This window comes from Lycorma delicatula, chromosome 3 (genome assembly GCF_047948215.1).
Source record: "Lycorma delicatula isolate Av1 chromosome 3, ASM4794821v1, whole genome shotgun sequence".
Taxonomy (NCBI): Eukaryota; Metazoa; Arthropoda; class Insecta; order Hemiptera; family Fulgoridae; genus Lycorma; species Lycorma delicatula.
The window spans coordinates 70,171,405-70,193,319 of record NC_134457.1 but is presented as its reverse complement, the minus strand read 5'-3'; the positions used below and the strand labels follow the sequence as shown (position 1 = coordinate 70,193,319).

Genomic DNA, 21,915 nt, shown 5'->3' with positions numbered 1-21,915 from the left:
TGTAGAAAAATTAAGGATTTAATTTTTCTAAATTTTTTTATCTAAAAAAAATTAATATTTTTTTTAGATATTTATATAGAATAAATAAATTGACCAATTTTACTGTTGACCAATTGTCAACAGTAGACGAAGGGTAGCGTCTCAGCCTTTCATCCGGAGTGTTCGGGTTTGAATCTCAGTTAGGCATGTCGTTTTCATTTTCTACGCACAAGCTTCAAAGATTAAGTAGTGATATCAAGTAAAATATAGAATATAAAAAATTTGACTTTTATGAAAACATAACCTCAAAGACCATATGGTTTAAAGAAATAGAAACTAATTTAAAAAAAAAAGTCTAACAGAAAAAAAGACAAAAATACATTATAAATTATAAATATAAATGGTACTTTGTTGTTTCACCTTCCCCCAAATCTTTGCATGTTTTTTTACCTGGAAATGACGTTAAATAGCAGGAAATACTGATATTAACCCAAACGTTTGCAAGGTGATTCTCATAATCACCTTAAACATCACGTTAAATATGTTTCGATACTCATTATCGAAACATATTTAACGTCGTGTATTTTTACATGCTTTTATTTAGCTCACTTTCGTTTCACGGTTAACAGTTAACGGATAGACCACATACGCAGAAGATAGAGAGTAGTACACATGTGGAGTAGATTTTCGGGATGAACATAGGTGTAGTCGATCAACCAACATAACGCTTCGACCACCCTTGCACGAGATATCGAAAATTCCCGTTTTATATTTACTCCTGTAAATATTTAAACATCGTACTAACAAAAAGTATAAAACAAAAAAAAAAATATTAAAAACATACTTTCAAACAAGTTCAAAAATGGATTACCCAGTAAACATAAATAGAAGATAATTTTGTTTCCAACAAAATAATATGTATAAAGTTATCAATTTTCGCAGGACCACAATGAAAAGCATGAGGCGCGCTTTCACATTCAATATCTACATAAATTCTTTAAATATGAAAAAGGTTTTTATGCAAAATGGAAATGATAGCTTCGGTATACAAATCTAGTAAATTTCTTTGGATGAACTAAAGTCAAGAGGTAAAATAGGACAGAGATCGCGCTCCATGCTTTTCATTGTGGTGTTGCGAAAATAAACAACTTTATACAGGTGGCACACGAAATGATCCAACATTTGGTTTTGTTAAAAAATATTTATTTGAATTGCAATACAGAAAAGTAAAATACAACGTGTTTACTATATATCTGGAATCTATGTTTTGCTTATCACGTATTCAATATGACCACGATCATGTCTACCAACTTCTTCAACACGCTCCTATATTGTTAATAACTTAACGACACATATCGTCGATTATCTCGTTGCACGCCTCAATGATCAGCTCTCGCAGTTCCTTCACTGTACGAGGATGTTTAGGGAAATATTTTTACTTTAGAAATTCCCAAAGAAAATAATTCAAACGAATTCAAACCAGAACTTTTGGGGGGCCAGTTCTGTCCACATGCAAAACGATTAGGAAATCGATTTGAAATGACATTTGTGTTAAAGGTTTCATATAGAAGTCTAGAACAACATTAGCTGCGTGCGGTCTGGCTCCATCCTACATTAACCACACATTTTCTAATCGAAATCCTTTTGCAAGACGCTTAGAAACAAAATTATTACGTTGCATGTTTAGATAACGTTCAATGTTCACTATCCAAAAAAGAATGGCCCTATTACCCCATGACTTGAGATAGCGGCCCGTACCGCTACTTATATTATTTATTCCTGTATATATATATATACTTGCATTCTTTAATTCTTGGAGTATGATGCAGTTTTTCATGAAGCACGTTTGGAATTTCGAAAGAACGCACATTTTGTTTATTAACAACTTCGTCTAGGTGAAAATGTGCCTCATCTGGAAGCCAAATATTGTTCAACAATACGTCTTGGTAAACAGCCCGTTCAGCAAATGCCATTCTTTGATGTTTTTTGTCAGCCGTTAGTTTAGGAAAAACTGTTATTTTTTGCGGATACAAATGCAAATCAGTTTTTTAAATTTGCTGCACAGACCGCCTAGAAATCCCAAATCGTGCTGCTGCTTTTCTTGTTGACTTGCCCGGGCTCCTCAGCAACGCAGCTTCGACATTCTGTGAAGAACAAACATCGGCAGGCCGTTCGCGCTTACTCTCAAATACTGAACCATCACATTAAATTTTTCGTAAAGTATATTGTTTTAAATGAGGGCGACCACCGAGTTGGAAATTGGGGAACGAAATTGTCTTTGTGTAAGCAACACGCTTTTCGTTTCATTTAAAAATTACACAGTCTTTAAGTACATATCAATAGTCAGTCCTCCTTTGTCAGCCATCTTGAACGATACACAGCGCATTCGGAAGGAGAAGACACTAATATTCATGAACTGCTGTCACTTCTGCCAACATAAAACACACTAATAATTAACCCAAATAATTATTGCCAAAACAAATTTTAGATCATTTGGTGCGCGCTCTGTACATATTATTTTGTTGCAAACAAAATTATCTTCTACTTATGTTTACTGGGTAATTAATTTTTTTAGATTTGTGTAAAAGCGTGTATTTAACTTCATGTTTTTTTATTTATACTAAGTAAACGTTACAAGCTTGGTTAGTATAATTCAGATGAAGTCAAAATCAGTTTAATTTAAAATAAGATATCATAAAATGTGTATAAATTTATGGTTAAATAAGAAATCCCTGACTGAAGAACAAATTTTAAGAGATAAAAATACTTACTAAAGAAAACACACTTAAGAATTACATATTACAGGATGTTATGTTTCTAATAATAATAATAATAAACAATTTTTCTTCTTACGGCTGCCAGAAATCTAAAACTAACCACAACAAATGAATGAAAAACAAAGATTTGGTGATTGATATATATTTATATATGACGTTATAGATTTCATTACCGAGCAGTATTTTCAGTTTTCTTTCCCTTGATAATATCTTTCTTAGTACTCAGCATCACTGCTTGTTGTAGTATTATTACACAAATAGGAAATCTTCCAAAAATATTACGAATCATTTGGCACATTTTATAGTAAGTCAGTAAATCCTTTTCCGCCTAAACAAGTAACGTAAAACTGTAGGAGCTCCAAGAAAATGAACAGACCACTTTCCGTTGTCGGGTAAAATAAATTTTTCGTCTAAATCCCTTTATTTAACAGCAATAACAAATTTTAACATTGATTTATAATGCAAGTCAAAGTTATTATTTTTTTTACATTAATAAAATTAATGTTATTTTTTTAAAATAAATATATTACTAATATATTACTTTTTTTTTAACTTAAATATATTAGTAGTGTAGATTATCGTTATAATCTAACTACATATTTAAAGTGAGATTTAATATAGGCAGGAAAAAATGTTTAATTATAGATATAACAATATGACAGGGTTTGAAGTTTAATTAGATAAGAATTATTCTAGTACATTTTGATCGTACAAAGCTTTTGAAAAGGCTCTGGGCATTTCATGTTATAGATAACAGGTATTATTTATTGCATACCTCAGATTAACAGAAGAGTTTATAAAAAGATGAAGTTATCTTTTTTTAGAGTTGTAAAATTCTAGACAAGATATGATTCTGACTGCTTTGAAATAAGTACCAGTTAATAACATCCTATAGTTATTATTCTTTAAAAAACTTTTCAGAAAAATGTTGATATATTATTTAAGAGGAAGATTTGATTGAATTGTTTAAATGAATAAATATTTTTTCAGAATACTTGAATTCCCAAAGATTGTCTGGAATTTCTCATGGTTAATATGTAGGACTAGATCGAAACTCGAAGCATGGAAACAATTACATAGACTTATTACGAGCAATATTTCTTTAAAGAGTCTGTGTCGTGTTTTTGTTCTGTAATCAATTTCATCGAAAAATCACAGAAACTAAAATCAATTTTGCTTAATTGCAATGAAATAATTCCATACCGCTGTACCTGACCGGGAAAATATATTCTTGAGTGAGATTTTTTTTAAAGACTGGTCATCTAGAAGATTTGTTAGCTCCTATCAATGGATTTGCACTTATTCCATAGATTTCTATACGGATCAGCAAAAGGCATTAAAAAAAAGGTATTACAGAAAGGCATTACAAAAGGCATTGCAAAAGGTATTACAATTGATCAAACTCATACAAATGAATTCTCAGTTAGCTGGGTATATATGAAGATACGCTTCAAATTTACCACTCAAAAACTGATCAAATACACTTTAACTCACGCTACACTTCACTCTACGCTTCAAATGTAGCACTCAAATCAACTGATTTGAGTTTCTTGCAACAGAACGTATCATATCCGAAATTTTATATTTGAACAAGATTGTTTGTACTATCTTTAATAAATTATATTACTATCAATTCTGTTATCGGTACAAAATATTCTTCTTAAAAGTGTATCAATTTATCAAAAATAGAGTAACTCGCCGAATGCATTATACATCTGCATGTCTTAATTGATAGATCTGAAAGAGCGTTTGTTCTTAATTTCTTATTAAATATTGTATTACTCGTATGCAAAATTATATTTCAGTATAGAATCGGCTTCATATTTATATTCTATATCATATAAAGGAAAAATTTGAAATATATATTTCAAATTTTTCCTTAAAAATAAATTGTCCCAAAATTTCGGTGAGTTCGTTAACGGTCAAAATCGGACCATGGAGATGGAAATGGAGGATTTTTTGAAAAATCAAAATATCGCTATAACTTTCTTATTAAGTAAGTAGAACTTTCTTATTAAAATATCGAATTCGTTTAAAGTTCCTATTATTATTTGAATTTTTTGTCTTCAGTCATTTTACTAGTTTGATGCAGCTCTCCAAGATTCCTTATCTAGTGCTAGTCGTTTCATTTCGGTTACCCCCTACATCCTACATCCCTAACAATTTGTTTTACATATTCCAAACGTTGCCTGCCTGCACAATGTTTTCATTCTACATGACCCTCTAATATTAAAGCGACTATTCCAGGATGCCTTAATATGTGACCTATAAGTCTGTCACTTCTTTTAACTATATTTTTACAAATGCTTCTTTCTTCATCGATTTGCCGCAACATCTCTTCATTTGTCACTTTATTCACCCATCTGATTTTTAACATTCTCCTACAGCACTACATTTCAAAAGCTTCTAATCTTTTCTTCTCAGGTACTCCGATCGTCCAAGTTTCAGTGCCATATCAAGCGACGCATACTTTCACATCATATTCATATACTTTTATATTCTTTGGTTAAGGGTCTGAAACTTATGAGAGTAAATTTTTTTTATATCATCAGCCATTGTCTCAGGAGGTGGAAAAAATTGGTTTTTGAAGACAAAAATATCATACCCCCCTTAATAGGCGCAGTATCTAATCAGTTAGTGGTCATTAGTGGTCAATCAAAGTGGTCATTAGTTCTCTAAACATTACCTAAAATTTTGTCTGAAACAATTTTTGATATAACCAACCCTTACGGCAAGGTATGACCAAAATATTGCTGGAATTGTAAGATGGGGCTTGTATGCTACGATAAGAAACTTTTTTCACACGCAATCATTTTCGTATTGAGTAAATTTGATGTTTTACATAACGTTAAGTGGAAATATTTTTTATCCCCTACTTAGCACCTTTCTCTTAGAAAGAGATTTTTTAAGAAAAAAATTGCATTATAGTTCTTTTTTGTACTTATTTAATTGCTAACTTATCCGTTGGTTTAGAAAAAAATTTCCGATATTATCATTTATTTATCTTTGTGTTACACATGAAGGTTTTCTTTTTAATTCTCGTGTTACATACTAAAGAGATTCAAGTTTCTTTTTACATTAAGATTCTGATATTTATTGGTAAGGATCAGAAAAGATTATATATAATGAATTCTTTTGATGTACTGTAATTCCACTGATTACTTGATGCGTGAAAATCTTTTACATATAAACCTTCAAAAAAACATTTACTATTTCTTTCCTTTTATTTACTATTTGTTTACGCCTTGAATTAATTTATACTCATCCAACAGGTTTTTTCTTTTATTGAATAAAAATAAAATTGATTTAAAGTATAAATCTTATTTTTATATAAACTATATTAGATATTGTTTATAAAATTAATTATTATTTCCTTTAAATTATTTTTAAACTTTTTGAATTTTATTCTTTATTTTTATATACGAATGGTAACGTAATATTAAATAACTTTATTTCTTTTAATTTTTCTAATGCAAATGAACAGCTGTAGGTTGTTGCATATACCATCTGTACACAAAATGTTATCGTTATTTATGTTTATTTACATGTATAGATTTTTCATTTAAATATTTATTTTTGAAAAATATATTATTAGTTTTAAAATTATTATAACAAAATGGTTACTCTGTTCGATTCTGTTGTGTATGGCATTTTATATTTTATTTTTCTCACAATATTATTTGTGTTTGCTCATGTATAAAATGAATAGTTCCTAAAAGTTATGGTACTTCATTATTTATATTTTTATTTACTTTATTCATGGTTTTGAAAGTTATAAAAACTTTTCTTTTTAATTCTGAGAATTATTTTTTTTGTAAGGTATTGTTTTTAATAATTTACTTTTTAGTTTTTTATGATACAATACAATAAATTTTCTGAGATTATAAATCAATTGGAAAAAAAAAATTTTACTAATGAAATTAGAAATAAAATTTTTTTCCCGTCACAATTATTGTTTCTGCGTTCGGTATTCAGAAGAGAACTGATTTCTATTTTTGGAAAATTTTTATCAAAATATTTTGGAGTTTTTTACATAGAAAATTGTCTATAATTTTGCTGTCATAGAAAATTTGAGTTAGGAAACGAAGTTTACAAATGAATATAATCGGTTGACGTCCCTATAATGTTCAGTATACATCACATTCTTTCTGGTGGCATTCTATTTGTAACATTTTTTTGGTGGTATCAACTGTACAATAACTACGTAGTATTTAGGTGATAAGTTTTATACGATTGTGTTTTGTTTGTGTAGTTACGGATCAATTGCATTTAAATTATATCATTTTTTGAATTTCATTTTTTTAAGGCAGATGCTTTAATATTTTTCACTAATTTGGTTGCTGTGCCGTACTAAGACTCTGCTCGTCATGCGATAAATATTTTAACCATAATTTAAATACAAATTAAAATGAAGTTTTCTTTTTAGTTTTGGATAATATCCGTTAAAGGGCAGTATTTACAAAACGTTTGTGCTCAAATTGGGAACACACTCTGCAATCACACGGTACCATCATGCTTTCTACTGTTTTAGTTATCTATTATTTTTATATTTTCATGAACCAGATAGAGTAATACATGTAATTTTGTTTAAATTAGTGCTGGTTATCCTAATTTAGTCATAAATTATTAGAGTATCATTATTTTCGTAAGATTTCATTCTTAAACACCCCCAAGGCAACTGGTGCTCGCCATTGAGCAAAACTCAGTCACCTCGGAGTGTCGTGACAGCAGACAGACTGCTCTTCCTGAGTTGCTCTTCCTGAGTTGCCTCTTCTGAGGTTCTCCCCTCGGGGTCCTCCTAATTTCATCAGGCTATGTCGACCTCACCATCTAGGTGGCCGGCACCTCTTTCCACTAGAAGACTGCCCTCCACGTTCCTAACCTACCAAAGATTTCTGTACTTAATAATGCGTTACATAACTGCACGCCTAATCACGTTTTTTCGTTTCAAAGGAAGAAACTAAATGTATTATCAGGTGCATATACATAAATCTTGTTTTAGGTACATCGTTTCAAAGGGACGTAAAACTGTCTTTCACATATCAGGCTTCCAGTTCGCAATATTCATTTTGTCATTTATTTCTTCAAACGTTGATAAGACTATTTCTTGATTTTTCTTTTTCATTATAATCTTCTATGGTAAATCATATTTAGCGACTTTCGACTGCCTGTTTCCCTAACGGTTTACAACGTGACTTTTGATATGTAAACCGACCTATTTGTATGGTGATTGGAAAACATACTTTTAGATCAGCTGCTTTCCGATTTAATTTATATTAAGGTATTTAAAGTATAGTCACTATACTTTAAATACCTTTAAATAGCATGCTCATTTATATAACCCTTGCTCCTTAAAAAAAAAAAAAAAAATTAAATATTCGTACAAAAAATCAGTTTTATTCCATGACTATTTATTTTGTAAATTGATTCACTTTTATGTAATAAATATGTAATGTAATATGTAAATATGGAATAATGTAATAAATTACTTCTGTAATATGTAATTAATGTATTTCTGTACATTTAATTTGTATATTAATAAATACACTTCAGTATTGTATTAAATTACTTTGCTGTAATATATATCTATTTTATGCTTGAGTAAAGACATTTAGGAATTTATAAAATTAGGTGGTACATTTAATTTTAAAATTTAACATATCGGAACCTTTAGCTTTTAAATATTAATTTTTCTCATACATTTTTTTATTCTCTACAGTTATATAATTGTATAGTTTTTATTATAAAAATTAATTTTGTTTTTTAGTTATTCTGAAATTTCTATAATCGTATTGTTTCATTATTTTTCAAAAAAAAAAAGATTGTAAATATGTAGAAGTAAAGCAAATATTTAATTTTTTAATTGATAATATATTCTTATCAAACATAACTGAAAAGCAACGCAAACGTGAATAATTCATTGCGGATTAATTTAATACAGAATTATAAATTCCTGTAACACAGCCTATTATTTTGCAGATTATTTAAATAAATAAACTTTCACATTTATCTTTGCTGGGTATATAATAATTTTAATTCTTTTAATTCCTGTATTATTTTGTGATTACAGATGAAAACATGGTTTAAAATTTAATTCCGATGCAAAATATGTTTACTGTTTATAAAATGGATTATACGTTTAACAGCTGAAAATTATCTCAAAATTAAATTATACAAGGAACATAAAATACTTAAAATATTACAGCAATAATAATTAACATTATTTATGACAGCAAAAATATGAAATTGTTTTAAAAATTTATGTATTACTCAAAACTGTTCGTTACAAAATATATTTTTTTATTTGTTGAGAAGTTTTTTCTGATTGTACTTTGTATCATTATGTTTTATATTTTATATACAAAACAATATTACAGACCCCGGGACCTAAAACGCGAAAAACTTTTTTTTTTTTAATTTCCTTTTTTCCTATTTTAGCCTTTATTGAACAGGGTGTCAGATTTAGAGATAACTTTAAAAAAATTGTTAAGTTTAACCTGTATGACAATTTCAAAAAAAAAAGTGTTCTGTTTTTTGGCCTCTAACTCTTATTATATTATCCCACACTTTCACAGCTTTTACTTTTGCCGGTGACATTCACTAAACTGGGAATAATTTATACCAGCGAGATTAGGCTTGATATTGTTGACTAAGTGCCTTCCAGGCAACAATACAGTTGTCAATTATCACGCTCATTAACGCGTGGGTCTTCCACTGGATCTTCAGTTTTTCAAGACTGTTGTGCAAAGCAGATGGTATTATTCCCTCCGCAAATATAATTATCGAAATTATATAAACTTCTTTTTGATTCCACATTTCTTTAATTTCAAAAGCAAGATCTGTATATTTCTGCAGCTCTCATTGTGTTTAGTCTTGACGTTATTACTTGATGGGGTGGCTACGTCTATTAGGTAAGTTACTTTTTCCATTTTGTCAACAACTACTATATCTGGCTTATTACAGTTGATGGGTTTTGCTGTTACAATTCCTTGATTCCAGAAAATTTTCGCGTTGTTGTTCTTCAAAAAGGAGGCTGGCTCATAAGTATAGTAGGGCCTATTTTGAAACTCTAGCTTGTATCTATTTCAGAGTTTTATGTGTACAATTTTTGCACGTTGTTGTGCCTCCTGGTGTACTCCGTCCGAGCTAGAATCTGACAGCCAGTGATTATATGCTCTATTTTTTCATTGTGTTGCATACATAGCCTACATTTGCTGTTGATATTTTCTTTAAGAATAAATTCATGCGATAATACGCTAGCTTTTTTTTTATTTTATCAATGAAAATTTTTTCACGAAAATTACGTTACATAAACTGGTAATAGGTTATCGTAGTCATTGATTGCCATTTCATTTTTATACTCATAGCGTAATAATATACAGCCTAATGCAATTCTATTTACACCATTTTCACTAGAAATTTTTCAGAAAATTTATAAGAAAACTTAGGTAAAAACATCATACATAATTCTCCATTCCAAATGACCTTGGATTATATTATGTAGTATTTAACATAATATCGTTTCTTTGCATTAAATTTCTTAAATATGGGAAAGTTTAAGTCAATTAAAAGTTCAAATTCAAATACAATTCTCTTAAAAAAAAGTTAATTTTTCATGTTTTAGTATCGGGCTTACTTTCAAGTTTTCAATTTCGATTGAAGATCGTAATGAGTTTTCAATACGAGTTTTTAAAACTAGTAATAGTTAGTAGTTCATAAAATTTATTTCCTACATTTAATCATTGAATTTTATAATTAAACTATTTTTATATAAGTGCCACTAAATAAAAAAGTTGCTTGTCGGCTAGCGTCCCATCCAATTTATTTTTTAAAATGGCCGCTAATAAAAAATGAAAAATTAAAAAACTGAAAGCTTATTGCTCCTACGTACCTTATATAATTTGTATAATTTTAATTAGATGAAGATAGCGAGCATTAGGTTATGTTTGGTTACGTTATGTTGATAGCCGGCCTCCGAGGCGCGCGTGGTAGCATCTCGGCCTTTCATACGGAGGTCCCGGGTTCAAATCCCGGTCAGGCATGGCGTTTTCACACGCTACAAAAAATTCATCCTCTGAAGCAATACCTAATGGTAGTCCCGGAGGTTAAAAAACCTCCGGGATAGCCTTGATAACCTCATTCATCCTGTAAAGTAATACCTTGTGTGGTTCCGGAGGCTAAACACAAACAGAAAGGGAAAGGTTATGTTGATAAGCTAAGCCCAACGAGCTGGCATAGTGGTTAACTCGTCATCGCAAATCAGCTGATTTTGAAGTAGAGAGTTTTAAGTTTCAAATATACGATATACTATATCGTGGATGCCGGTGTTCTTTAGTTTCAATTAACTTTGGTTCAATTGAGTATCAATTAATCACATACCTCAGGAATGGTCTACCTGAGAATATACAAGACTGTTCTTCGTTTACATTCATACATATCATCCTCTTTCATCCGCTGAAGTAATACCTTATGGTGGTTTCGGAAACTAAACAGAAAAAGTGGTTATGTTTATAACCTATTAACGACGATTCCATATACCAAAATTTGTATGATATCAACATAAAATCACCAAACATAACCTTTCTTTTAGCCTCCAAGACCACCGTTAGTTATTGCTTCAGAGGGCTAAACATAACCTAACGCTTTGTTTACTAGCTAACCTCGTCTAACATAAAATAATTTTAAAAAATCTATTTTTTAACGTTACATAGAATTATAATGACAATTTTTTGACAAAAAACGGGCGAAAGAGTGAAAAATAGGTGACGTTCAGATAAGTGTCAAAATAAATTAGATGGGACCCTAACGGACAGGTACCAGAAAGAGTTTATAACAATTTAATTTTTTCTATTTCACAAACAATTGAGTATTATATCTGTCTGATACATTGTTGTACGAATAACAAATTATTTTTAACATTATATATTTTGAATAATGTGTTAGAAGAATGTTAATTGTTAGAAGATTAGTTAAATATAGTATTAAATTACTGATAAACAACAACTAGAAGATAATCCACATGCAGTCTTAATAATTTGAGATTTTAAAGGACTTCAAACATCTCATCTAGTAACTTCAATTAGCAGATTATAATTGTTTTAAAACGAATTATTATTAAAAAATTAATTCACAGTAAAAAGAAGAAAATTATGGAATATTAAAAAACTTGAATTTTTGATGTTTGTCTTTTAATGAATTTAAATAGCGTGATAACTTGACAGCCAGGCAAAAATTCCAGGCAACAAATTTCCTTAATACTTCATTTGTTACATGGTTTTGTCATCAGATATTACTCATTCTACGCCACAATTGCACCTCAAAAATCTGAATTCGGTTTTTGTTTGCCTTTCTCATCGTCCACGTTTCACCTCCGTAAAGCATCATATTTCAAATAAAACATTTTATTAATCTCTTCCTTATCGCTAAGTTTAACTTTCCACACATCAGTCTTCCCTTCTTATTAATACCTGCTTACTTTTTGATATTCTTGTTTTAATTTCTACGGTACAAGTCACGGTATCAATTATAAATCTCCTTAACTACTGAAATTTCTTCACCTGCTCTAAAACTTCATTTCCTATCTTAATGTTAATCCTTTCCCCTTTTCTATCTAGTACCATACATTTTGTCTTCTTTTTGTTGATCTTCATACCATGACTTTTGCAAGCTTCGTTTAAGTCATGAAGCATTTCATTTTATTTACTTGGAGCCTCCGCTTGTACCGCCATGTCATCAGCAAAACGTATATATTCTATTATTAAACACTTAAACACTTTTCTTGATTTGGTGTGGTATCCCGTCTGTTTTCTGGGCGCCTCATCGCTATACACCGTCTTTTTCACTCTGCTATTAGTAGTGCCAACAACAATTCTTTAATTTTATTATCCGAGTAGGGAGCCTTTTGCACTCCTTATCGAAAATAGTTAAGTTTTATATAGTTTCCATTTTCTATTATTTTAGCTTTTATATTTTAAAGACTCCGTCTGCGATATTAAATTTGAAATTTATTTCACTTTTTTAACTTTTGTTTTAAATTAGTTTTAAATTTTTTACTATATAAATTTATATTAGTTTTAAGCCTTATTTAGTTTTATTATTTTAGTGTTATTTTACCTTTTTATTAAAGAAAATTCCGGGCGATGATAACACACAGACGTTTTTCGCCCCCAAATAACAAAAAAAAAAAACAATTCAAACACTCCAAGCAGAACTACTGGGTATATACTACGTGTTTACACTTTCTAAACTTTGATGTGTGATATTTACATGAAGGCTAACATTAAATTTTATTTTCAATTGTTGAATAACAAATTTTTGTAATAAGTAAGGTTTGTTTGTGAAATGATATAATAGAATTTTCTATACCATGATTATATATAGTATGTTTATTATTTTCTTTATATTGTAAATTGTATTTTTATTCTGATGTTTATTAATTAAATTATTGTTTAATTTTTTATTCTCATCTTGTTATTTGTAATATTATAACTTTGTAAAGATATCTATTCTAGCTTTTACATAAGGTCTATGAAAAAATTTAAATTATCCTCCTACCTCTTATTTTTATGTTTATTCATTTTATTATAAGTCAATGTTATACAGTATTTATAATTCTTTTATTTGTTTTCTCTTTTTCAGATATAATGTATTCTTTATGATTTTGACATATTTTCTACCTATTGGCTCAATGAGTTTTACATACATTAGAGTTGGCATTGAATTGTGGGGCAGCCAAAGTATAGGAGAATGCACGCAACGTCAACTTGAAAATATTAAATCTAAACGAAGGGTAAGTAATAAAATGATAATCTTAACAAATGATAATTTTTTTTCAATAGAAGAGCATTTTTATGATAATATATTCGCTACGTAATATCCATAAGAGATAATAAATATTTCTAAATTATGTTTAACCCTCAGATTATGCCAATAAATTAATGGATTTATTTTTTCTATTAATTACGTTTGGTATAAAATAGCTGTCTAAAAACTAAATGGAACATCTAACGCACAAAAAATTTATATGTAATTATAATTAAAAATCTATTAGTTAATCTATAACTAGGTGTACGTCATGTACACCTAACATTCTACCAACAAATTATTTTATTATACTTATATACTGAAAAACTCTAACAGCATTCTGCAAACAATATTATTTAGTATGTTATTTAAAATCTAAAGTGGTGTTAATTTGTGTGAATTATTCTTTTAGAGGATAACTGTGTTTTCCAATTATTGTTTTACTTTTGCTAATCTGTCTCCTGTAATAGATTAAACATATCATTGGTATTACTTACATAATAGAGTGGTAGCGTGCCAATCTCTGTCTTCCAGACGGAATGTTCTCGTAAGAATCCTGGTTACGCTGAAATATGGTACATATTCAAAATAAACTTATGGTATATAAAATATGAATAGGGTAATTTTAATTTGACTTAAGTCTGTGAATTTGGAACAGAATATTTTCTTATATTATATTTACATTGGGTGATTCATAAAGGATTTCACAACTTTAAAATCATATAAAAATTTATTTAGATAACTTTCATTTTATAGCTAAATATATAATTTCAACAACAATTTTCCACCAGCGCTGTCACTATTGTTAAAAATGAATACATTTATTAGTGCGGGACGTGCTCGCTTTGTGTTTAAGTTTCATGATTTATAGTCAGTAAGTGCAGTTCATCGTAATTATAGTACAAAGTACATAGAGAGGTCCTAGTAGGTAAACAATTTACTCTTTGCATCAAATCTTCGTTAAAACTGGTTGTTCTATTGAACATACAAAATCACCAGGACGGTCACGCATCCTGAAACTGCTGTGAAACAACTCAGAGAAATCTTAGCACTAGTCTGAAGAAATCAACTCCATGTTCGTCACGTGAGACTGACATTCAGAAATGATTGTTTAGCGCGTATTACGTAAACGATTGCGCTTGAAGCCATACAACAAACTAACCGTGATTCAACATATAACAGAAACGACAAAGTTGCTCGTTAGCAGTGTTTTATATCGAAATGGTGGATAGAATTGCAAATAACGATTAATTTTTAAACAACGTAATTTTTAGTGATGATTAGTTTCACATCAGTGATGAGGTGAACATCCATTTTACCAAATATGGGCTAGCGAAAACCTTCATCAAACTTTGCAGCACATTCGTGATAGCTCTGAGGTCAATGTTTCTTGGGCCTAAGCAAACAAAGACTGTATGGCTCGCTCTTCTTCCAGGAGGTAACCTTAAATGGTTTTTTATTTGAATACGTTTCAAAATTTTCTAATCCTGATTTAGACGATGATGACCAAGATGGACGCTATTACTATCAGCAAGACAAAACACTACCCCACTACTTCCTAGAGTTCTGAGATTTTCTTTATATTCGAGTTCCATCCACACGATTCGTGGACCGATCGTAGAGATTCAATTGCAATTGGCTATAATTGCATGGCCACCTCGCTCCCCAGATTTGAACCCGCTAGATTTTTTCTTTTGGTGGTTTCATTAAATATTGGGTTTATGTACCACCTTCGCTCTTTGATCTTGTTGAGCTAAGATTTCGAATTAATGCCGCAGCTCCACAGGTAAAGCCCGACTTGCTGGCTACAGTCTGGAATGAAATCGACTTCAGGCGGGACGTATATCGCATTATAGTTGAAAGACATATCGTAATATCGTACCAAAGTGAATGTTGGGTGACAAACTTTATGTGTTAAGACCTCAACTGAATCTGTAAGTTATCTCACTTAAGTTTTACATACTTTTAAAGCTATTTTGTTTAAAATGTTGGAAAATTGAAGCTACCAGGTTATCAGCTAACAACTAGCTTAATAGTAATAATTAAATACTATTTAATTAATTAATCTTAAAATTTTAGACTTATAAAGACTAATAATTAAAAACTTAATAAGTCTAAGCTAACAGCTAGCTTAATAATAATTCCATTATATAAAATTGGTGATAAAAGGAAGCCAACAAATTATAGACCCATAACTCTGACCTTGTCTTAGTCTAAATTTCTGGAAAGGTGTATTAAATTTAGACTGGCTGGTAGCGCTCGGCCTCGCCCCTACCGGTTTTAAACATTAATCGATAGTTGGACTTAAAGTCGATTTGTGTCATCTGAGTATTTTGTTCACGTACAGAGTCATCAACTCATCCTCAGATAAACGCCTATCTATGTCATAAATGATGAAGCTAGGGCGCTTCCTCCTCTTTCGTGTCGGTTTCCCAACTTCGGGGGAGACTAAAATGACTGATTGTCTGCTTATCTTCTGTTACAATGACCAACCTCTTTTTAGTTTTACGAATGTTTCGAATTTTAAGCTCCACCTCTTTTCTCGAAGGTCGACCTGAAATTCGTCCTTCACTCCTTGCTTGGCTTACCAGAAACCCCCGCTTTTAAATTTACGAAAATTACGTCCGTTTGCTTTCGGTTCAGACTGGCCTCCCGCTTTTATTGCAATACCTCAGCGTAAGGTCACTAAGGTTAACTAAGGCACAAAAATGGAAACTGAATTTTTTTCCCTTAACTGCTTAAGTGACCTCTTTCACTTCACAGGCCTTACAGCTAAGGCCTCATACACCTCAACTAGAGCCACGAAGAAGGAGTTAATATCACTCAACTCAGAGGAAACCAGTTTCGTGAACGCAATGTTCCACTTTTAAATTATCCAAAAATTACATGAGCATATATATTCACGCAGAAGTGGAGCAGAACTCCTTTGACACACAAGAACCTTACGAAATTCACCAATAAGTTGAACCGCTCGAGTCGAAACAACGGACACACCAGCCCTCGGTTCTTCCTCTCTTGAAGACGAATCATCACTGTCGATGGGGTACTAACTGTACCCCAGGAATGGGTTGTTTGCCCCGCCTGGGCCTACACCACTTCTCTTTTCCTGACATAACACACACTAATTACGTTAAAAATAAAGTATAAACGATAAATAACAAACTAAATAACGTAGTAGCTGTTTAAAACGAATAAACAAACACCCAATCAGAGCAAAAGTAAACAGTAAAACGAGCCAATCAAGTCAAGGCAGTAGGCCGACGCGAAAACACACGACCAATCACAATGCAACAAGATGGCGACCGTTAATACGGTAAAAAAAAATGCTTTGAATTAAAACAAACTATTAGAAATTATAATAATCTCCAATAAACCACAAATAAACAACACAATTAAATACTAAATGCTTAACAAAACAAAACACTCATAAAAACCCACAAAAAGAGATTGAATTCAGTCAAGAATAACCACCTGATAATCTACGGTCCAGATATCCTAGGCTACCCAAGCAAAAATAAATGAAAATAATTAATTACATCAAAATAAATCCCTAGTTATTAACAAAACAACCAACAAAATATTTCCTAACTGCAAAAACTAAACTAACTAAGGAAATGAAATAATTCCAAACTGAAGCCTAGTATGGATGCAGCAGTAAAAACACGTCCTAACTCAATCAAGTCGTGTGTCGAACTCCTGTCTTGTACCCAGCTTAGAATAGTTTATTGTGCATTTATTTGTTCAGGCATTACTCTCATAGGCTTTTGTTTTAGGGGAATACGTTTGACTATGTACTCCAGCCGCTGTTATTTACTATTAAATCCTTATTAAAAACTCGTCTATTCGTGTGGTTAAACCTTATATTTTTCGAAGTTATTTGCTTTATTCTTTGATAAGTTAATAATCTTAAAATTTATGTTAAAGTTAATTAAATCAACATTTGTTTAAATTTTATTATTCCTATATAACTAGGCATTTTTTAATGAGTAATATTGGTATACCTCTTGCTAATATAGTTCTCTTTAGGAAACGTTTATATAATACAGCTAGTCGATTATTATTAATGCTTGATATTGAGTTGAGTAATTTTGTTTCTATTCACTTTTTATAAACTGGAAGGATTTTTCAGTAATTCTATTGTAATCTCCCTTATTAATTATGACAGCTTATGCTAATTATTTTAACTGGTGTATTTTTGTTTTTATTCCTCTAAGTGATTATTTTATGAGAAATATTTTATTGTATTGTATATTATATGGTGACCTCTTTCACTTCGCAGAAGTTTGTTTTTATTTGATTAGGACTGTATTGTGGTTTCTTATAAATTATTTCCTTTTTATTTTGAGTAGTATTTAGGTAATATTGGTTTACATATAAATAATGATTTTGATAAGATTTTTTGTTTGATTACTCTATGTTTTTCATTACTCTTGCTCTACACTCAAGTATTTTCTTTTGAGAGCAGGCTTGATATGTATTATTAGAAATGATTTATTGCATCTATATTTTTAACTTTTTGTTATATTTGTGTTATATAATTTTGTATTTTTTTTTTAACCTCCGGGAAAGTCAAATGTTATAATTTTTTCTTAGCAAGCAATTGATGAAAGTATGAAAAAAATTAGCAGTTGTTTGTAGTATTACAAAATAATCGCGATTTATTATCAAATTTCTTTCACTAATATTTTTTCAAAGATTTTTTTTCTGAATTTCTTACACATTGTATGATTTTTTTAGAATTTCATAACTTTCATATTTCATGCACTGTATGAGAAAGACCAAAAACTATTATAAGGTTTTATTTTTTCATAATCAAGTAGTTCTGCGTGTTTTATATGCCCTAACTATACGATCCTTGGCGATTTCACACATAATGCAACATCTCCTAAAAATTGAATACTAACCTTTTTAATAAATATAATTAAAATAAATAATAACTTTTTTAAATAATAATTTACGTAAAATCTAAAAAAATTTCAAAGTAAAATTCCGAACGAAAATAGTTAGGTTTTGTTGATCTGCATTAGGAAGAATATATTTTTGCACAGTAAAATGCCACACTTACTGAAATACAAATAACTATTAAGTCTTGCAAATGGCTTCTTTATTATAAGAAATAAGTGTCTAGTAAATTTAATTACTGTCAGAGAATGAAACTACAACTACGATTTCCATCTCAGATATTTTGAGCACCATAACAAAACTTGGGACTAAGAAAGTCAAGCAATACTTTTTTAATGTGTGCGCACATTTTTTCGTGAAATATTGTATTCTAGAAACAATAGGCTGTAAACCTTTGAAATTCTACCTCTGTTCGATAGGGGAATTCAAGGAATTGAATTTTATATTTCAATTAGCATATAAAATATTTGCTTTAAATTATTATTAAACTTATTATTTATAAAATTATATAGAAAACTTTTACTGGTATTATTTTTTTAAAATTACACTAGATCAAATTTTGAGGAAGAGTAAATTCCCATTCAAGTATTTTTTTTTTTAAACCACAGCTGATCTTTATTTTGGCACCCTAAATTATGGAAATAACTCGACTTATTGACAGAAAATTATTAAAAATGTTTGCTTATGACAAGTAGTTGAATATTTTGCCTCGAATATTTCATTTTCCGAAAAAATGGAAACAGGTTTTTTAAAGCCTCTAAATAAAATGAAGATAATAAAATTGCAGACGATTTCTAATTAAAGTGAAAGGCCTCTATAAAGATCTAAAACAGATGTAAAAAAGTATGAATAAGAATACAACACCCAACCTTAATATAATCCTCATTTATAAAGACACTAATTAAAGATTTCATAGAAATGATGAAATAATAAACATATAGCATAGTTGAATAATTCAGGGATTTTAAAGGGTTTAAAATGTAACTGCTTCAATAAAAAATATAATATAACTTTTACGTTTTCAACTCACTAAAACAAAAACAAACAAAAAAATAATAATTTTTTCTATAATGATTTGTTGTAGTATATCACAAATATTCACACCACAAATATTTTTAAAATTCATCTTATGAATTAGTTAATGAAGAGAAACAATTGTAGAAAATTGAGTTAATTTTCAATAAGCGTCAAGTAATATTTTACGTTGTAATGTAGTTGCGTGGATGTAAAATATGAAATTAAAAAATAGAAATTAAAAGAATCTTAAGACATTTGAAATATATGCGTATATAAAATTGGATAAGATATACTATAATGGTAGAAAGAAATAATATAGTTTATCTAAAAAAAAAAGATATATAGTAATTTAAATACAAACATGCACCCATGTTTGCAATAAACATTGTAGTCTTTACCGAGCATACTCGCAAAACACTTTTACTATACCATTGTCCACGTGAGGATGGATGTTAACACATTAAACCAATCACCAGTAATTGCTAATTTTAAACCGTTATCAATATAATATCATGTTAACTAAATAATTATCAAATTCTGTAATACGTACAAATTACCTAATATACCAAAAAAATCACACATATAATCAACATACAACAAATTACGATAAGTTTGTACTCGAATAAAATACAGTACCTATCTACGTGGTGGAACGGTAGCTATTCTGCCTTTCTTCAAAAGGCTTCTATTATTTTCACACGATAAAATTCATTTCATTTTTATCATCGTAAAAAAATAAGTAGGATATCTAACTTGATGTAAGAATGTTCTTACGGAAAAGGTAATAAAAACATTCAAATTTATTAAATAGAAAACGTAGAATATATTATCCATTTTTAGATTAAAACTTACTAGAAAAATTTTTAAATATATTACGAAAAGTAGTTATTAAATAAAACATGTTATTTGATACATCATCTCAACGGCGGATTCGAAAATTATTACAAGATGCATCTTTAATTTCTTTTTAAATAGATCAGGATAGGTAATCCGAAACGCAATATGGGCATCCAATTACTAAACTTTCCATCAAGAAAAGAAAACGTTTTCTTTTCTTGAAGAAAAAGTACTGTTTAATGTTTAGGTATTTACAAAAAGCTTACATTTCTTCTGTAATAGCCTTGATTAAGAATAAAACCTTCTTTCCACTTATTCAAAAAATTGGTAGAGAGCTTTAAATATATATTTAAAGGGCATGTGTACACAGGTACTTTAAAGGTAGGATTTCTAAGTCCCTAATCATAATAAGATTATCTCTCCTTACAACTAAGAATAAGGGATACAAAATCCTTTTGTAAACTTATTACAAGTCTATAAGTTACACAAGTAATAACACAAATTAAGTGAAGATTAATGAAAAGTAAATTTATCTTACGATAAATTTGGGCATAAATACGGTAAATAATAAAGTTTAAGTAATAATAAGCTTGAATATCTTTTTGGGTCTTGATTATAGGCTAAACACAGTATGTAGTTCTCAACCACAATTTTCAAATATTTAATCTGAAAATTAAAATCACAACTACCAATGGAAATACACTTTTTTTTATAAGGTAAGGACGTAGAAAATTAAAGAAATTTGTTACAGCAAAATTAAGAAGCGTTGTTTTTTATGTTAAGGATTAATTTATTGTAATTGAACTAACAGAAAAAGAAGGTTTGATTAAATATCAGAAAATGAAGAAGTAAAGAGAAGGCTGAATGAGAATAGAAGCTAATTCGGAGAATTCCAATAACAGGGATATGATAATTAAAAAAAAGAAAAAATTAATGTTGTATGTTTAAATTATACTAAGTTAAAAATATATATAAATTGTTTATAGTAGTAGAATTGCATTTCTCTCTACTCCAGAGACAGAGTTAAAAATGTCTTGTTAATTGATAAAGACTATTACAGAATAACAACAAACAGTTTCTAGCCGTTTGATTATAAGAAAAAAAGGTTTATAGAACTGCAGTAATTAGCTGTACGGATACTGTAAGTTTTTCCTTTCAAAAACGTTTTCGTGTTACTTCAATAACTTTTTTATTGTTTTTTAAAAGCTAATTTCATTTAAGATGAACACCCTTTTGATAACTTCTTATTTTTTCCTTCGTTTTTATAAACATTAATACCATCAATTCGTCAAACATAAATAATCTGCCACACTAAATATTATATCTGAAGAACCTGAAGATAAAAACCCCAATAGCCAGCCTTTTAACACACAAACACACAGATTCTTTTTATATACGCGTGATACGTACACAAATCAGGATATTCAACCTTTCCTACTGTTTATGAAATCGGGGAGCTAAATACGATGAGAATTACAAAGTCTATGGTGGAGTAACGTTTGACTGAAAGCAATATTTTTATTCTGATCATTTTTACTATTCTGAAACACCCGATAAATTAAAAATCATGGTTCAACATCGCTTAATGGAAAAGTTGAAT

At 29.5% G+C, this 21,915-nt stretch overlaps 1 protein-coding gene across 2 annotated transcripts in view; it reads left to right on the top strand.

The window, feature by feature from the left end:
- The window catches only part of LOC142321674 (tachykinin-like peptides receptor 99D), an 804,280-nt gene that overhangs the window by 535,508 nt on the left and 246,857 nt on the right, over positions 1-21,915 (top strand). For both annotated transcript variants that reach the window (XM_075359955.1, XM_075359956.1), the window contains exon 3: positions 13,395-13,545. In XM_075359955.1, the coding sequence (XP_075216070.1) occupies positions 13,395-13,545 (151 nt within the window). The remainder of the gene's footprint in view (positions 1-13,394; positions 13,546-21,915) is intronic.